Source organism: Aplysia californica, unplaced genomic scaffold (genome assembly GCF_000002075.1).
Source record: "Aplysia californica isolate F4 #8 unplaced genomic scaffold, AplCal3.0 scaffold00306, whole genome shotgun sequence".
NCBI classification, from domain to species: domain Eukaryota; kingdom Metazoa; phylum Mollusca; class Gastropoda; order Aplysiida; family Aplysiidae; genus Aplysia; species Aplysia californica.
The window spans coordinates 621,317-636,309 of record NW_004797576.1 but is presented as its reverse complement, the minus strand read 5'-3'; the positions used below and the strand labels follow the sequence as shown (position 1 = coordinate 636,309).

The following is a 14,993-nucleotide window of genomic DNA, read 5'->3' as shown; positions in this document are numbered from 1 at the left end:
GATTGTCGGTATCCCGTCCCATCCATCACATCACATCGCATCACATTACACACAGCACATCACATCACATATTATCCAGTCACATCACATCACATCCTATCTCATCCCATCCTATTTCCATCCCATCACATCACACCAAATCCCATTACATCCCATTCCATCAATCACATTACAACTCATCCCATCAATCACATTAAATCACACCCCATCAAACATATCACATCCCACCCCATCCTATCCCATCCCATCCAATCACATCACATAACAGCACACCACATCACATCACATCATTTCAGTTCACAGCATACGTGCGCACGGACATACACACATACAAACACAGGCACTCACAAACATGCATATACCGGTAAGCTAATATGAACACAAAGGTGGAGACAGGAACAGTGACAGGCAGATGAGCTGATTGACACATAAAACTACCAGATGCACTGAGGGACGCACACAGACAGAGACATAACAATAAAGACAGAGGAGTGTGTGTGTGGGTGGGGGGGTGTGTGTGTGTGGGGGTGTGTGTGTGTGTGTGTGTGTGTGTGTGTGTGTGTGTGTGTGTGTGTGTGTGTGTGTGTGTGTGTGTGTGTGTGTGTGTGTGTGTGTAAGAGAATAGAGAGAGAGGAGTGTGTGTGTGTGTGTGTGTGTGTGTGTGTGTGTGTGTGTGTGTGTGTGGGGGGAGAGAGAGAGAGAGAGAGAGAGGGGGGGATAAAGAGCGAGAGAGAGGGGAACGAGAGGGAGAGAGAAAGAAAGAAAGTCAGAGTTTTGCAGCACTTGCTACACAATAAGGTTATATACGTGCCTTAGAATAGATGTGTCACAATAGAGCAACATACACACAAAAAAAGAGGAGAGATATGGACGATAGATGTTTTATAGGAAAGAAGAACCAAACCACATCAGAGCACCTGTCAACCACCCACAGAAAGATAAAGATAAGAAGAGGGGAAGAGAGAGAGAGAGAGAGAGAGAGAGAAAACACACCAAAGTCGAGCCTATTCACACAGACAAACACGTAATCGAAAAAAAAGAAGACAGCATAGTTTCGCGGGCTGCTGGCTAAACGAAAGGAGAAACGTTGGAGGTTATTTTAAACAGAAAAAGGCGAACAACTAAGGCGAAAACACGATGAAGAAGAAAACAGACAAGCAGAAAAACAAACAAACAAATACACAAACACAGACAAGACTACAGACAGCCCGTGGATGAGAAAATAAATTACATGACGGAAGGCGGGAACGAGAGGGGGGAAAAGTCGAAGAGGAAAGTTGGCTTTGTTTTTGATTTTTTGGTTTTGATTTTTTAGAGGGGGGTTATTGTTTTGTTTTGTTTTGTTTTTTGGGGGTGCTTTTTTTAAATTTAGGTGTTTTACGCCACCATGGACAAACTTAAGATCAAGCAGAAGGGTTAGGGTTAGGGTTAGACCAAGCAGAAGGATTAGGGGTTGAGTTAGACCTAGCAGAAGACGGTTACGGTTAAACCAAGCAGAAAGGTTAGGGTTAGGGTTACGGTTAGACCAAGTCGAAGGGAAGCCTTTGCCCCAGTCTGCCAGAGCCAGCCCATGCTGAGATATGTACTACGTCCCTGCACAAATACTGAGACACATCTCATGTACTTGAAAACAACTCAAAACACGAAAAATCGAACTCATGTCCACTGCACGCGATGGCAAAGCGCATAACAACTCTCCCACAGACGTCAATTTAGCAGGGAGAGAAGGACAATAATATTGATTTAAGAGTGTTTTACAAAAATTGCAATAAAAGGGGAATATGTCGGTTGGGGGGAGGAGGGGGGGGGGTAAACATACAGAATAGATACCGTGGAAAAGGAGACAGAAAGATCAAAAAGACAGAAACAGAAACAGAACAAAAATGACAGCAGAGAAAATAAGTGGCCCGATAGTGATTCATAAAGAAGGTGATGGGGATTAGGGAAAAAGAAGGAAAATATACTATAAAACGGAATAGAATATTTTTTTTCGAAGAAAAACCAAGCAGAGGTCTTGGCGGACGACAGAACGTCAAGCTGGCTCACTTGAGACAACACGAGAAAAGCAACAACGGATCACATGTCGCGTCAGTGGCCTTGTGGTTAGGTTCTCGGGACTCGCAACAGTAAGGTTGTGGGTTCGAATCCCGACGTTAAGTTCTTAGGAAAGGCACTTTACACGAATTTTCCTCACTTCTCCCAAGTGGGAATGGGTACCTGACTACATACAGCGAGAAATCATGCCAGTTTGTTTGTGTTTGAGAGCATCCCATCCGCAGCTAGCACTGTATTCTTCCTGGGAAACCGAGAATGTTTCTGAATATTTTACGGTCTGCCGGGGTGCTAATATTTGACAGGCACATGGAGCGTACTGTAGAGCGTAGCTTTGCACTATTTAGAAGCAATAATTATCGTTATCATTATTATTACTGTTATTATTATTATTATTATTATTATTATTACTATTCTTCTTCTTTTTCTTTTTCTTCTTCTTCTTATTATTATTATTATCGTCATTATTAATATTGTTTTGATTACTATTATTATTGATTTTATTATTATTATTATTATTATTATCATCATCATCATCATCATCATCATCATCATCATTATTATTATTAAGAAATGCCAGGTACCTCGAAAGGGGGACAAAATATAAACAATCTAAGATATGCAGACGACACAGTCCTAATAGCAGAAGATCAAGAACACCTACAGAACCTATTAAATGTCATCGTACAAGAGAGTGACAACATGGGCTTAAGCCTAAACATCAAGAAAACCGAAACAATGGTGATAAGCAGAAGAACTCCAACTCCAACATGCAATATTAAAATCAATTATACCACCCTCAAGCAAGTACAACATTTTAAATATTTGGGGACCATTATATCATCAGATGGGAGATGTCACACCGAAATTAAAAGCCGCATTTGCTAAGCAAAATCAACCTTCCACAAAACGAAACAGATACTAACAAACATCAATCTGTCAATGGAAACGAGAAAAAGAGTACTGAAAAGTTACATCGAGCCAATCCTATTACACAGGTGCGAAGCATGGTTACGTATCCAATGGACAGCTAAAAAACAAATGAAGAAGTCTTGGTTGAAGCAAATTGTAGAAGACAGCTAATGACGAATGTAAGAAAGCGACAGGCAAATTTCTTCGGACACACAATGCGGAAAGAAGCATTGGAGAATATTTCTAACAACAGGCAAGTTTGGTGGAAAGAGAGGCAGAGGCAGACAGAGGGAAACGATACTGGACAAAATAACAACATGGCTAGGAGCAGCAAGAACAACAGACCCCATTGCTGCAACGCAAGACAGAGTGAAGTGGAGGTCCATGATCGCCCACGCCAGTCGGCATTATTATTATTATTATTATTATTATTATTATTATTATTATTATTATTATTATTATTATATTATTATTATTATTATTATTATGATCATTATTGTTATTATTATTATTATTATTATTATTATTATTATTATTATTATTATCATTATTGTTATTATCATTATTATCATTATTGTTATTATCATTATTTTTAGAATTTCCCAAAGTCAGAAGATAGATTCACAGCCAGACGCCAGTGCATTGTACAAGATTGTAACTAGTACAAGCAAACTACCTCAGCCTCTGCGCAAAACTCACAAATGAAGAAAAAGAAATGCTGGATCATGTTTGCAAAAGATAAGGACAGATTGACCACCTCCAAAACTAATTCAACAAAGTACTTTAAAAACACAGAATCTCGCGTCTTTCTTATTCAAACACAACCATCATCGATACAGTATCAATAGCTTCAGATTATATCAATCAAGTTTAAGACCACAACCATCATAGGTTTATATTACACCCATCAAATTAAATCATCATTTCTATGCGTAACCTTTCAAAATGCTGACTCGAAACAGCACCATTAGGATTTTTCGGGCACCCGTACATAACATCACTTTGCTGCCAGCCTCGATTCAGACGCCCGTCAATAAATCATTAAGTCTACGAATTTCCCTTCAAAACGCTTATCCAAAGCGCCATCATTTGAATTTTCCGGACAACCGCACTTTGTGATAAGCTTGGGTTCAGACGCCCTCACTGTGCTTTCTTTTAATGCGGTGTGACTACCTAAATTAGTGATCGGTTATACCTCCATCAAGAAGACAGACAAAAGGAAGGAGTGGGATACAATGAACCTCAATCTCTTCTCAAAACCTGACACATGAAGAAAAACATACCTCCACACTGCACGTACTTTCAACATGGCATGACCTAAAGTATGTACATTTCTCGCAAACACAAGAGGCTAATGTGTGCTCGATTTACCACAAAAATGTCAGTATGTACATTTCTGCACTAAAAAGATGAAACAGAACGAGGAAAATAATAAACGTCTTAGCGCCATTAAACTATTTGAACTCATATTTAGTTTGCCGTCGACCATTTCTCTTTTCCCCTCCACAACTTCGTCAACTTTAGGCCAGCGTTTAATCTTTTAAACTCCCAAAGACCGAAATCATACATTTCCATTTAATATGTGGAGTACAAACAAAGCGACTTCGTTTGAGAGAGGAAGAGAGATAAAGAGAGGGACAAAGAGAGAAAGAGCACTAGAAAGGGGCTAGAGATGAGTGGGGGGGGGGAGAAAGAGGGAGAGAGAGAGAGAGAGAGAGAGAGAGAGAGAGAGAGAGAGAGAGAGAGAGAGAGAGAGAGAGAAGGAGAGAGAGAGAGAAAGAAAGAGAGGGGGGACAGACAGACAGACAGGCAGGCAGGCAGGCAGACAGACAGACAGACACACAGACACACTGACAGACACACAGACAGACACACAGACAGACACACAGGCAGACAGAGGAAGAGATAGCTGGAGTGATTTAGAAATAGAGAAACAGAAGATTACCCGTAAAGAATCAGCAAAACAAAATGAAGGAGGCAAACGAGTAGACGATTCGGAAGAAGCTCTTCATGATGCCAAACCACAAGCCGTGCCCACCAACCGCTGTCATTTCTCCACCCCACCACCTCCCACAAGAAGGCCCATTTCCCGCTTAAGATGGAAATCTCGAATATAATTAACAGAAGACTGTTTCTGCAGAAGACAAACATCACTGACATTATAGAAATACATGTGCAAGTACAGTCGAAATTATATTAGACGGCCACCCATTGTCTAAGAAATAAGGGGGCTCTCGTGGCCTAGACATTAAGGTGTCCACCTCTCATTCAAAGGTCAGGGGTTCGAATCAGGGTAACGACGGAAAAATTTTCTTCTCTAAAATTGTCTCCTTTAACCTCCCTTTCAGCTCTCTAGCAATTTTCTGTTGTCTGCTTTCATTTCCACTTTCTGTCCTCACCACCTCACCTCTTCTGCCCCCCCTCTGGGCTCCTGACTCTTTCTGCAGCCCTTTTACCGCTACTCCTTGGCTCCTTTTTACTGGTGTCTTTCAGCCACATCTCTGATCTTCTGGATGGAAAGATCTACACCTAGCCTTTCGGACAAGGGCAAAAAATCTCGGAGGTCCCGTGTGCAAGTGGCGCACGTTAAAGATCCCTTGGTGATACAAAATTGATAAGAGTAGGCTTCGGCCGCCACCGGGGCAAAATTCAAAACGTCCTACCAACTGAAAATATTTAAAGTGTCCCGCGCTCTCATATGACCCTAGTAAGTTGCGAGCGCCGTAAAACACTTACCAAAAAGGTGGTTGTCTTAGACAGCTCAACGACTTGTACAGTGTCATTATAATGCATAAAGAACGCAAGGGGTGGGAGGGAGTCGTCAGTGCGGGTGATTGTCTTGGGCGGGTGGTCGTTAGAGCAGGTTCAACTCAGAATGGAAAAGTCAAAACATATACTACACACTCAGATGTTGCATCTAAAAGGCTGATTCTTAGAGGCAAAAACCACGTCACAACAATGTCCCATTAACTAAGCATAATTTAGACTAGACTGGGCCCTCCGTTTTACTGATGATATCAAAAACAGAAGATGTGTGCATAATTCTGCCGCTATCTCATTTCAATATTAGCCAAGTCTATAAGAAGAACACTTTCACCCAGTTTAGAGGCTGGGCTCAGGTACGAGCGTAGTGAAAAGCGAGCCGGGCTACCCGTTTTAGAACTGCTCCAGATAAAGCCTAAACATCTATTTGTGGCGTTTTAAAATAGTAAACTAATCTCCAGCGGTAATATTGTCTAAAGGAGAGCAGATTAAATTTCGTGAGTGGAAATACTTGTGAAATTTGACGAAAATAGATCAAAAAGAGAAAACAATATTAATGTGGCAAAGAATTTAACGACTGTTATTTGTTTTTGTTTATTTTTGTAAGTATTTTTATCTTGTTGTGTTTCGTGCAGTTTGACGTACTTTTACGTTCCATGTGGAATTCGTTTGTTTTGCATTGTTAAGTGTTGTCGAAATATTTCTTTTTTTTCCATAGTTGCACCAGGCTTGGTGGAATACTATACATTTAAATCAATTGATAACACTGCTATTTATGTCTGCACTTTCATCAACATATGAGGGTCTGCGTGTGTCAGCGTTTAGAGGTGTGTGAGAAAGAGTGCATCCATGCATGTGTGACAACTCGTGTTCGGTCGTGTTCTTGTGTGTTTGTGTGTGTGTGTGTTTGTGTGTGCAAGTCTCTCTGTGAGTGTGTGTGTGTGTGTGTGTGTGTGTGTGTGTATGTGTGTGTGTGTGTGTGTGTGTGTGTCTTAATAAAGGCATGTGTGTGTGTCTGTGTGTTAAGGTGTGTACGTTTCTCTGTATGTGTGCGTGCGCTTTGTCTGTACGTGTGCGTGCGCACGAGTGTATGTGTGTATGTGTGCACACGCCCGCGAGTGTGTGAGTGTGTCTGTGTGTGTGTCTGTGCGTAAGTTTGTCTGCACGTGTACGTGTGTGTATGTGCGTCTGTGCTTTAGTGTGAGTCAGTTTGTCTGTGTGTGTGTGTGTGATAGTATCTTCTTGAAAATGCGTGAGAACAAAGTGGTTAAGTTTATATATATATATATATATATATATATATATATATATATATATATATATATATATATATATTATATGAGCGCACTATTATGTAGTCGAAGATCTAGGTAGTAAAGAGATGGGATCAAGGGATATCTTCTATATTACAACCTGCAAGTTAACCTTTTCACGGCTGAGCTCGAATCGATTAGTAAAACGGCGACGCATAAGGAGCTAAAAGAGCAAAGTAATTGATGCTAAAAGGATTCAAGAAATTGAACAATGAAAAAAGCACACCCTGTCTACACCCCCCCCCCCCGAAAAAAACTCCAATACTCTCACACACACAAACACACACACACACACACACACACACACACACACACACACACACACACACACAAACACACACAAACACTTTACTGAGAATTTAGCTTTCACATATAATCTGTAATGACCTACACAGCAGTTAAGACAGGCAACAGATCAAAGAGTAGGCAGGGGTGACAGAAGAAAGAAAACCTACAACTGGAGGAGAAGTGCATCAGCGTAATGTTTTTAATTCAACCAAAAGAAAAAAAAACCCAGCTTAACTCTCAATGTGAGTTTCAGAAAAGCACAACAAAGTCAAAACAACAAAGTTTTAGTAAAAGTTTTACGGCACTTGCAACACAATAAGATCATATAAGTGCCGACGATTAGAGGTGTTACAAGGGAGTAACAAACGCAAAAAAGAAGGAGAGATCAGGACGATAGATGTTTGATAGGACAGAAGGAGCGAATCACACCAGAGCACCCACCAACCACCCACAAAGCACAACAAAACGAGAACGGCCATAGAGTGAAAATAGAAAACAAGGCAGACAGACAGACAGAGAGTCAGAAACGACAGATAGAAAAGAAAAACAGTTGGAGTTGCTACAGGCGCGCCCCAGAAAAAGCTGCCGAAAAAAATATATAATATAAAGTATTAAGCCGTTTACTGATTTTGAAGCGTTCTGGTGAACTTTTGCTACAAAGTTAAGGCAAGTTAGTCATAAAGCGATTAGATTTCTCAAGATCAAAGGCGGTTGTTTTTCCTGGGCAAAAATCGATTTCGACTAAAGAGAAAATAATTCCACATTTCAAGCGAAAAGTGATAGTTACTTCAGGTTCAATATTTTTAAGGAGGGGGGGGGGGGGGGGGTGGCTACACCAGAAGACTATCTCGCCTATTAGTGAACCAAATTTTACACAATTTCACACATCATAGAGAGGAGTATTCAATTTCGCAATAAAATTTGATTTATTTTTAAAGTTTTATTGCCATGGAGACGGCGGCCATATTAGATTTTGTGGGCATGTCTAATACAATAAATATCTCACTAACTTTTTCAAAGAAATTGGTTATTATTTCGCAGGCATATTAGCAGACAATAGATCTACAAAACTGCCTGTTGAATTTTTCCTAAACGAATAAAAAAAAATTAATTAATTTTTTTCTTAAGAAAATAATTAAGTTTGTAAAAAAAATCGGTGAAAACCACACTCCAAAGACCACAAACAAAATCTACTGCAAATATCGATAATTCATCGAACAGAATTTTAGCGGTGCATCTCCTCTTCATTCTGCGAATGTTTAATGAAGAATGGAAGAAAAATGGTGGAATTGTTTTTAAAAAGTACAAAGGAGAAACTGCGTTTTGAGAAAATGGTGGAAAAAATAAAAATAAAAGATTGACTTTATGAGGAAAAGAAGGTGACTAACATGCCTGGTGTGTGAAAAAACACGTCTTTAGGGGGTTCTTATGCGATGAAACAGTTTGTAACAGAGGATGCAGAAGTGAAAAATGCCGACATCTCAAAATCGATAATTTTTAGTCGAATCGGGACTTTCAGGGTGTCTCCCCCCCCCCCCCCCCACACACACACACACACATACATAAAAATAAAACAAACAAAAATTACTACTAATGGCCAACCCTCAGACAGATCATATATATACTATTCTTTAAAACAAAAAGGTGTCAGGTAGTTTCTACACGTGCAATGTACATGGAATAAGGCCGTTTAGTTTTGTAAGAATTTTACGGTAGATGCAACACAAATAGGTCATGGAAGTTGCGATGATTTGAAGTCTTTCAACAGAGTAATAAACAAAGAAAAGGAGGAGAGCTAAGGACGATACATGATAGATGAGCATACCACATCAGAGCACCTGCCAACCACCCTCACCAATGCCATGGTCCATTGGTACGTCAACAGAGCTGCCTACTTTAGGTTTTCCATTTCAGGCAGATCCAGGGTAGCAGGAGAAAATTCAGGTAGAACAAAGACAAACACCTAAAGGGACACACATCATTACCTTATAATTATAAGGTTATAGTTATAAGCAGGGGCGAAGGCTGACTTGTTTGACAGGGTAACCAAAGTGAATTGGGACCAGATAGGGCCTGTAGATATCACACAAGAATCTTACTCGAGGCGGCGACTCTGAGTTGTGAATGAAAACAAATCCGGAATTCATAGTGTATGTTCAACCGCCAAAATAATCGGGAAAGTATCTTATTAAATATCAGTTCCCACTAAAATTAAACTTGTCTTTAGATGTGAATACATAAACATAAAGCAAAGAAGTAGAGATGTCAGTACTAGATCTATATGTTATAGATCTACCAGTGAGTCTAACTCTTTGGTAGAACATGACAATTATTATTTTTTAAATTCCACATTTGGCTGTTTTTGTTAGCCTTTCGCGGCCTGGAGCTGGTGTCATAATAGAGGTCACGATCTGATTATAGGACGGTAAAAAGTCGAGGAAAAAAAACAAGCACAAGCAGCAGTCAAGAGATTATTAAGAGTTAGTTCCCCTCACATTTGTGAGGTAGACTCGACCAGTGTTAGTTAGCTTACTTAATCAGGGCTGGTGATTGATTTTAACTGTGGCCCCAAAGGGGTGAACAGGGTATATGTGGCAATGAAACAGCTTTGACTGCCATGCACATGTTCCCTTCAACTCTATTCCATCCTCACTTTATTTGTTGATTACGAACGTCTTTTGACATTTAATTTATGAGGTTTACGTTTAAGTATGAATTTGACAGCGACAATGTTTCAAAATTAGAAAGGGAAGCAGTGATTATTTGATTATATAGACGAAGCCCCTGGTTATAAGATCAATAATATCTGACATTTTGGATGCAGGGTTGGGTTGATTTAAATCAGTTGATTTTTTAAATTTAAATAAACTTGATTTTTTAAATAAAAATCAGTGATTTAAATCACTTTTTTAAAATTTATTTTTATTCAGTTTTTACATATTTCTACATTCAGAATTCCTTTCCTTGGTTTCATAAAACAGATATAAGGTTTAGTACACTAATATAATCATGCTTAAAAGTCTGCTTTCCCCCCTTTCACTGTAAAATAATACAGTATTCAATTTACTTTTTTCCCCCATAATTGAAATCAGAGCTGGGTTGATTTAAATCAGTTGATTTTTTAAATTTTAAGCAACTTGATTTTGTGATTTAAATCACTTTTTTTTATGTATTCTGTTTTTACATATTTAAATATTCAGAATTCCTTTCCTTGGTTTTATTAAACAGATATAAGGTTTAGTAGACTAATATAATCATGCTTAAAAGTCTGCTTTCCCCCCTGTCACTGTAAAATAATACAGTATTCAATTTTCTTTCTTTTCATAATTGAAAACCAGGGTTGGGTTGATTTAAATCAGGTCGATTTAAATCAGTTGATTTTTTTTATTTGAATCAACTTGATTTTAAAAATAAAACTCAGTGATTTAAATCACTTTTTAAAAATGTATTGTTTTTACGTCTTCAAACCTTCAGAATTTCTTTCCTTGATTTTATAAAACAGATATAAGGTTTAGTACACTAATATAATCATGCTTAAAAGTCTGCTTTCCCCCCTTTCACTGTAAAATAATACAGTATTCAATTTACTTTTTTCCCCCATAATTGAAATCAGAGCTGGGTTGATTTAAATCAGTTGATTTTTTAAATTTTAAGCAACTTGATTTTGTGATTTAAATCACTTTTTTTTATGTATTCTGTTTTTACATATTTAAATATTCAGAATTCCTTTCCTTGGTTTTATTAAACAGATATAAGGTTTAGTAGACTAATATAATCATGCTTAAAAGTCTGCTTTCCCCCCTGTCACTGTAAAATAATACAGTATTCAATTTTCTTTCTTTTCATAATTGAAAACCAGGGTTGGGTTGATTTAAATCAGGTCGATTTAAATCAGTTGATTTTTTTTATTTGAATCAACTTGATTTTAAAAATAAAACTCAGTGATTTAAATCGCTTTTTAAAAATGTATTGTTTTTACGTCTTCAAACCTTCAGAATTTCTTTCCTTGATTTTATAAAACAGATATAAGGTTTAGTAGACTAATATAATCCTGCTTAAAAGTCTGCTTTCCCCCCTGTCACTGTAAGTAGTAAATTAATACAGTATTCAATTTACTTTTTTTTCATAATTGAAATTAGCAATTTCTTTTTTTTTTAGACAAACACAAGCGCACACACACACACACACGCACACTGTAACAAAATACAAGTTTATCTATGCATAATTACCCCCTCCCCCCTTTCCTTTTAGACTGACATTTTCTTCATTTTTTGTCTGTAGCCATAATTCACTGATAATAGCAGATTGAGGCTTTCTTTTGCAGTTGCTTAAATTAATCATTAGTTAAAATAAAGACAATGCATTCTGCACTAAAAGAACATACTTTTAGCCACCAAAAATCCAAAACTGTGTCGCCATTTTTTTTTAAATCAAAAAAATCAAAAAAATCCGATTTAAATTTAAAAAATCGATTTTTCTTATTTTTATTTTAAAAACCAAAAAAATCACCAACCCTGTTTGGATGTTTTGAGTTACTTAGACAACGAGATAAAAAAACCAAATGTTCTGTCAATTCTATCAAAATTGTAAGATTATTTAAAGTCTTTATCAAGATATTCAAAGAATTGCATCCGAAAAATCTTGACATAGTGTGAAACTTAACACTAGGTACCGAGCAGATAGAATTTTCTGATTCTGAGGTAGCGATACATCATGTCATTGTTAAGTGACTCAGCTAGACACCTTCTACACCACAGGTGTCAAACTCAACTAGCGCTGATCACATCCAATCACATCCGACCGGGAGAGAATTTTAGACAGTTCGGTCTGAGAATCTCTACAACACAGAACTTTACTCGAAACATAAGCAAACTTGTTGTCCAGAAAATATGCCAAACATCTAGCTCTGACAAATTAGCATAATAGCCAAAACTGCCATTGCTTGATCTGTTATTTGTTTACCTTCTGTCTGTTTCAATCTCTGTCATAGTTTATTTTTTTTAAGTGTTGGTTTTTGTGTTTTCGCTGCTCAATAGCGTTTATCCAGTTCGCAACACAACATTAAACATAATTTGAGTTTGGCCCCTGAGTCGATGAGTGTGATACCCCTGCACTAGACCAACTTCCAGAAAAAGAACGCATACCAAAGAACAATCCAACTTTTTAAAAAAAAAAAACAATAAAGCAAAGAACAGACGAACTTCTAGAAAAAAAGAGAAAAAAAGCAAAGAAGCAAAGAATAGACAAACTTCAAGCAAAAGAAAAACAAACCACAGAACAGACCAATTTCAAGAAACAAAACAGAAAAAAAGCAGAGAATAGACAACTTTCAAGAAAAACAAAACAAGGCAAAGAATAGACTAACTTCAATAGGAAAAGCAATTTTAGTTTTTTTGTTTTAGTAAGAGTTTTACGGCACTTGCAACAACACAATAAGGTCATATAAGTGCCGAAGATTTGAGGTGTTACAAGAGAGTAACAAACACAAAAAACAAGGAGAGGAGATAGGGGCGATGGATTTTTTTACAGGAAAGAAGAAGCAAACCACACCAGAGCACCCGCAAACCACCCACGAAAAGCAATTTCTTTAATCAAAGAACAGACACACTTCAAGATCATTATGAAAATAAAAATAAAGCACACAAGCAAAAACAAAACCAAACCAAAGTGGGAACTGACCTGGGTATCTTGAAGAGTGCTCTCCGAGGGTCAAGGTCGCCCAAGGGCGGCTTCCCGTCCGCCAGTTCGATGGCCGTGATGCCCAAGGACCACACGTCACAGCGGACGTCATAGCTGTACTCCAGCTGCTGCTCACACGCGATCACCTGGGGGTGGGGGCACGGGGGCATAGGGTGGAAGCAGGGTTACATTTACTTCTTCAAGTTTAGTAAGACTTTTACGTTGCAACATAAGTGGGTCATACAAGCGCCGAAGAATAGGTGTTATTTGAGAGAAACATACTATTAAAAGAAGGTGACAGATGTTTTAAATTGATGGCAAACGACATCAAAGGACCCTCCAACCAACAACTCATAAGATTTTTACTGCACTTGCAACACAAATAGGTCATATTATTGCTGAAGATTAGAGGTACTACTTGTGAGAAACATATTAAGAAAAGAAGGAGGGGGGATTAAGGTGACAGATATCTGACTAAACCATACCAGAGCACCCGCCAACCATCCACTAGTAAGAGTTTTAAGGGACTTGCAAAATAATAGGTCATATAAGTGCAGAAGATACTTGGTGTTACTAGAGAATACCATAGAAATAGTACAAGGAGGAAAAACTGAAACGGTACAAGAGTCATGCCCTTTGCAACTTTGAAAGGTTTTTTAATTAAGAGATGGAGCGGAAAAAAGATAAGTTTTAGTTTGGTTCAACACCGACTTTGATACATACGTCAGGACCAACAACAGGTACTACGTTCCAACGTTCCAAAACTCCATCTTATTCGGCCTTAAAACATTACATGATACTGATTTGATAAAAAGAAAGGCTGAATTTGATTTTTTTTTTAAAGGACAGAGATGAGGTGGTGAATTACAATAAGAATGTTAAATAAAATTACAGGAAAAATACAAGAAGAAAGGGTTGGAAGCAAGAAATGAGATTATATGTTTGTCTTTTTCAACAAGTTCAATGAATACGGGAACCAGACATACCTCAGGAGCCATCCAGTAGGGTGTGCCGACGTGCGTCTTCATGCGGCCGTTGGGAAAGTCGAGGTGACCTGACACACCTGAGAGAGAGAGAGAATATAAACAGCGCATTAGAAAACAAAGTCCGATACAGTAAACAGCGCATTAGAAAACAATATTTGAAACTTTAAACAAGGCATTAGAAACCAATGTCTGAAACTGTACGGGTTCAACTCCTCTTAAAACACTGTCGGTTAAATCTAAGAGGCGGGGTCTCCAATAGAAGCGAGCTAATTCGTGTAAAGAGCCTCTCCCGAAGACACGTCGCACCGAGCAGAGCCTCAAACTCAAGAACACGCGACCTCATAATTATGAGACAATCATCTGAACAAACGACCACTTTCCTCTCCTCGACGTTGTTTTTAAATATTATAATCACGCTGTCCAGGATGTCCACCTGTTTAAGAAAACCACTTTTCTCTTCGACACTGGGTTACCGTCTTGGGCAATTTCAAGAGCATATACCCCCCTACCCCAACCCCCACCCCCAACGTCATCAAGTGCTAGATCTACGGCTAATATCCAAGATCATCTTTCGCCATGTTCAGGGCCCTTCTGTCTATTCGAGAGTCCCACAAAAAGGAATTTGTCTCTACCTACACCTAAACAAAATATTTAATGTGAGAACGTACCAAAGTCCACCATTTTGATTTGTCCCTGGCCAGTGATGAGGATGTTGTGACCTTTGACATCGCGGTGGATGACCTGGTGGTAGTGCAGGTGGTCAAGTACCTAAGGGGGGTCCAGTGCAGTGTGGTAGAGAGAGCATCAGAGCAGGGAATATATATAGGATTTGCTTTTTCTAATCTTGGACGTTTGGGGTTTATAATGCCAACATTAATTGAACTTAGTATGCATTATTTCAAAATACATATTAGTATCGATCCGTGTGTGTGTGTGTGTGTGTGTGTGTGTGTGTGCGTGTGTGTGTGCGTGCGTGTGTGTGTGTGTGTGTGTGTGTGTG

General features: G+C 38.5%; 1 protein-coding gene across 1 annotated transcript in view; it reads right to left on the bottom strand.

Moving 5' to 3' along the window:
- LOC101851510 (myosin-IIIb) overlaps nucleotides 1-14,993 on the bottom strand; it is a gene marked incomplete at its 3' end in the record, with an annotated part of 129,101 nt that overhangs the window by 64,889 nt on the left and 49,219 nt on the right. Inside the window, 3 exon segments of the mRNA XM_035970685.1 lie at nucleotides 13,008-13,153; nucleotides 13,994-14,070; nucleotides 14,662-14,761. Coding sequence (XP_035826578.1) covers nucleotides 13,008-13,153; nucleotides 13,994-14,070; nucleotides 14,662-14,761 — 323 coding nt within the window.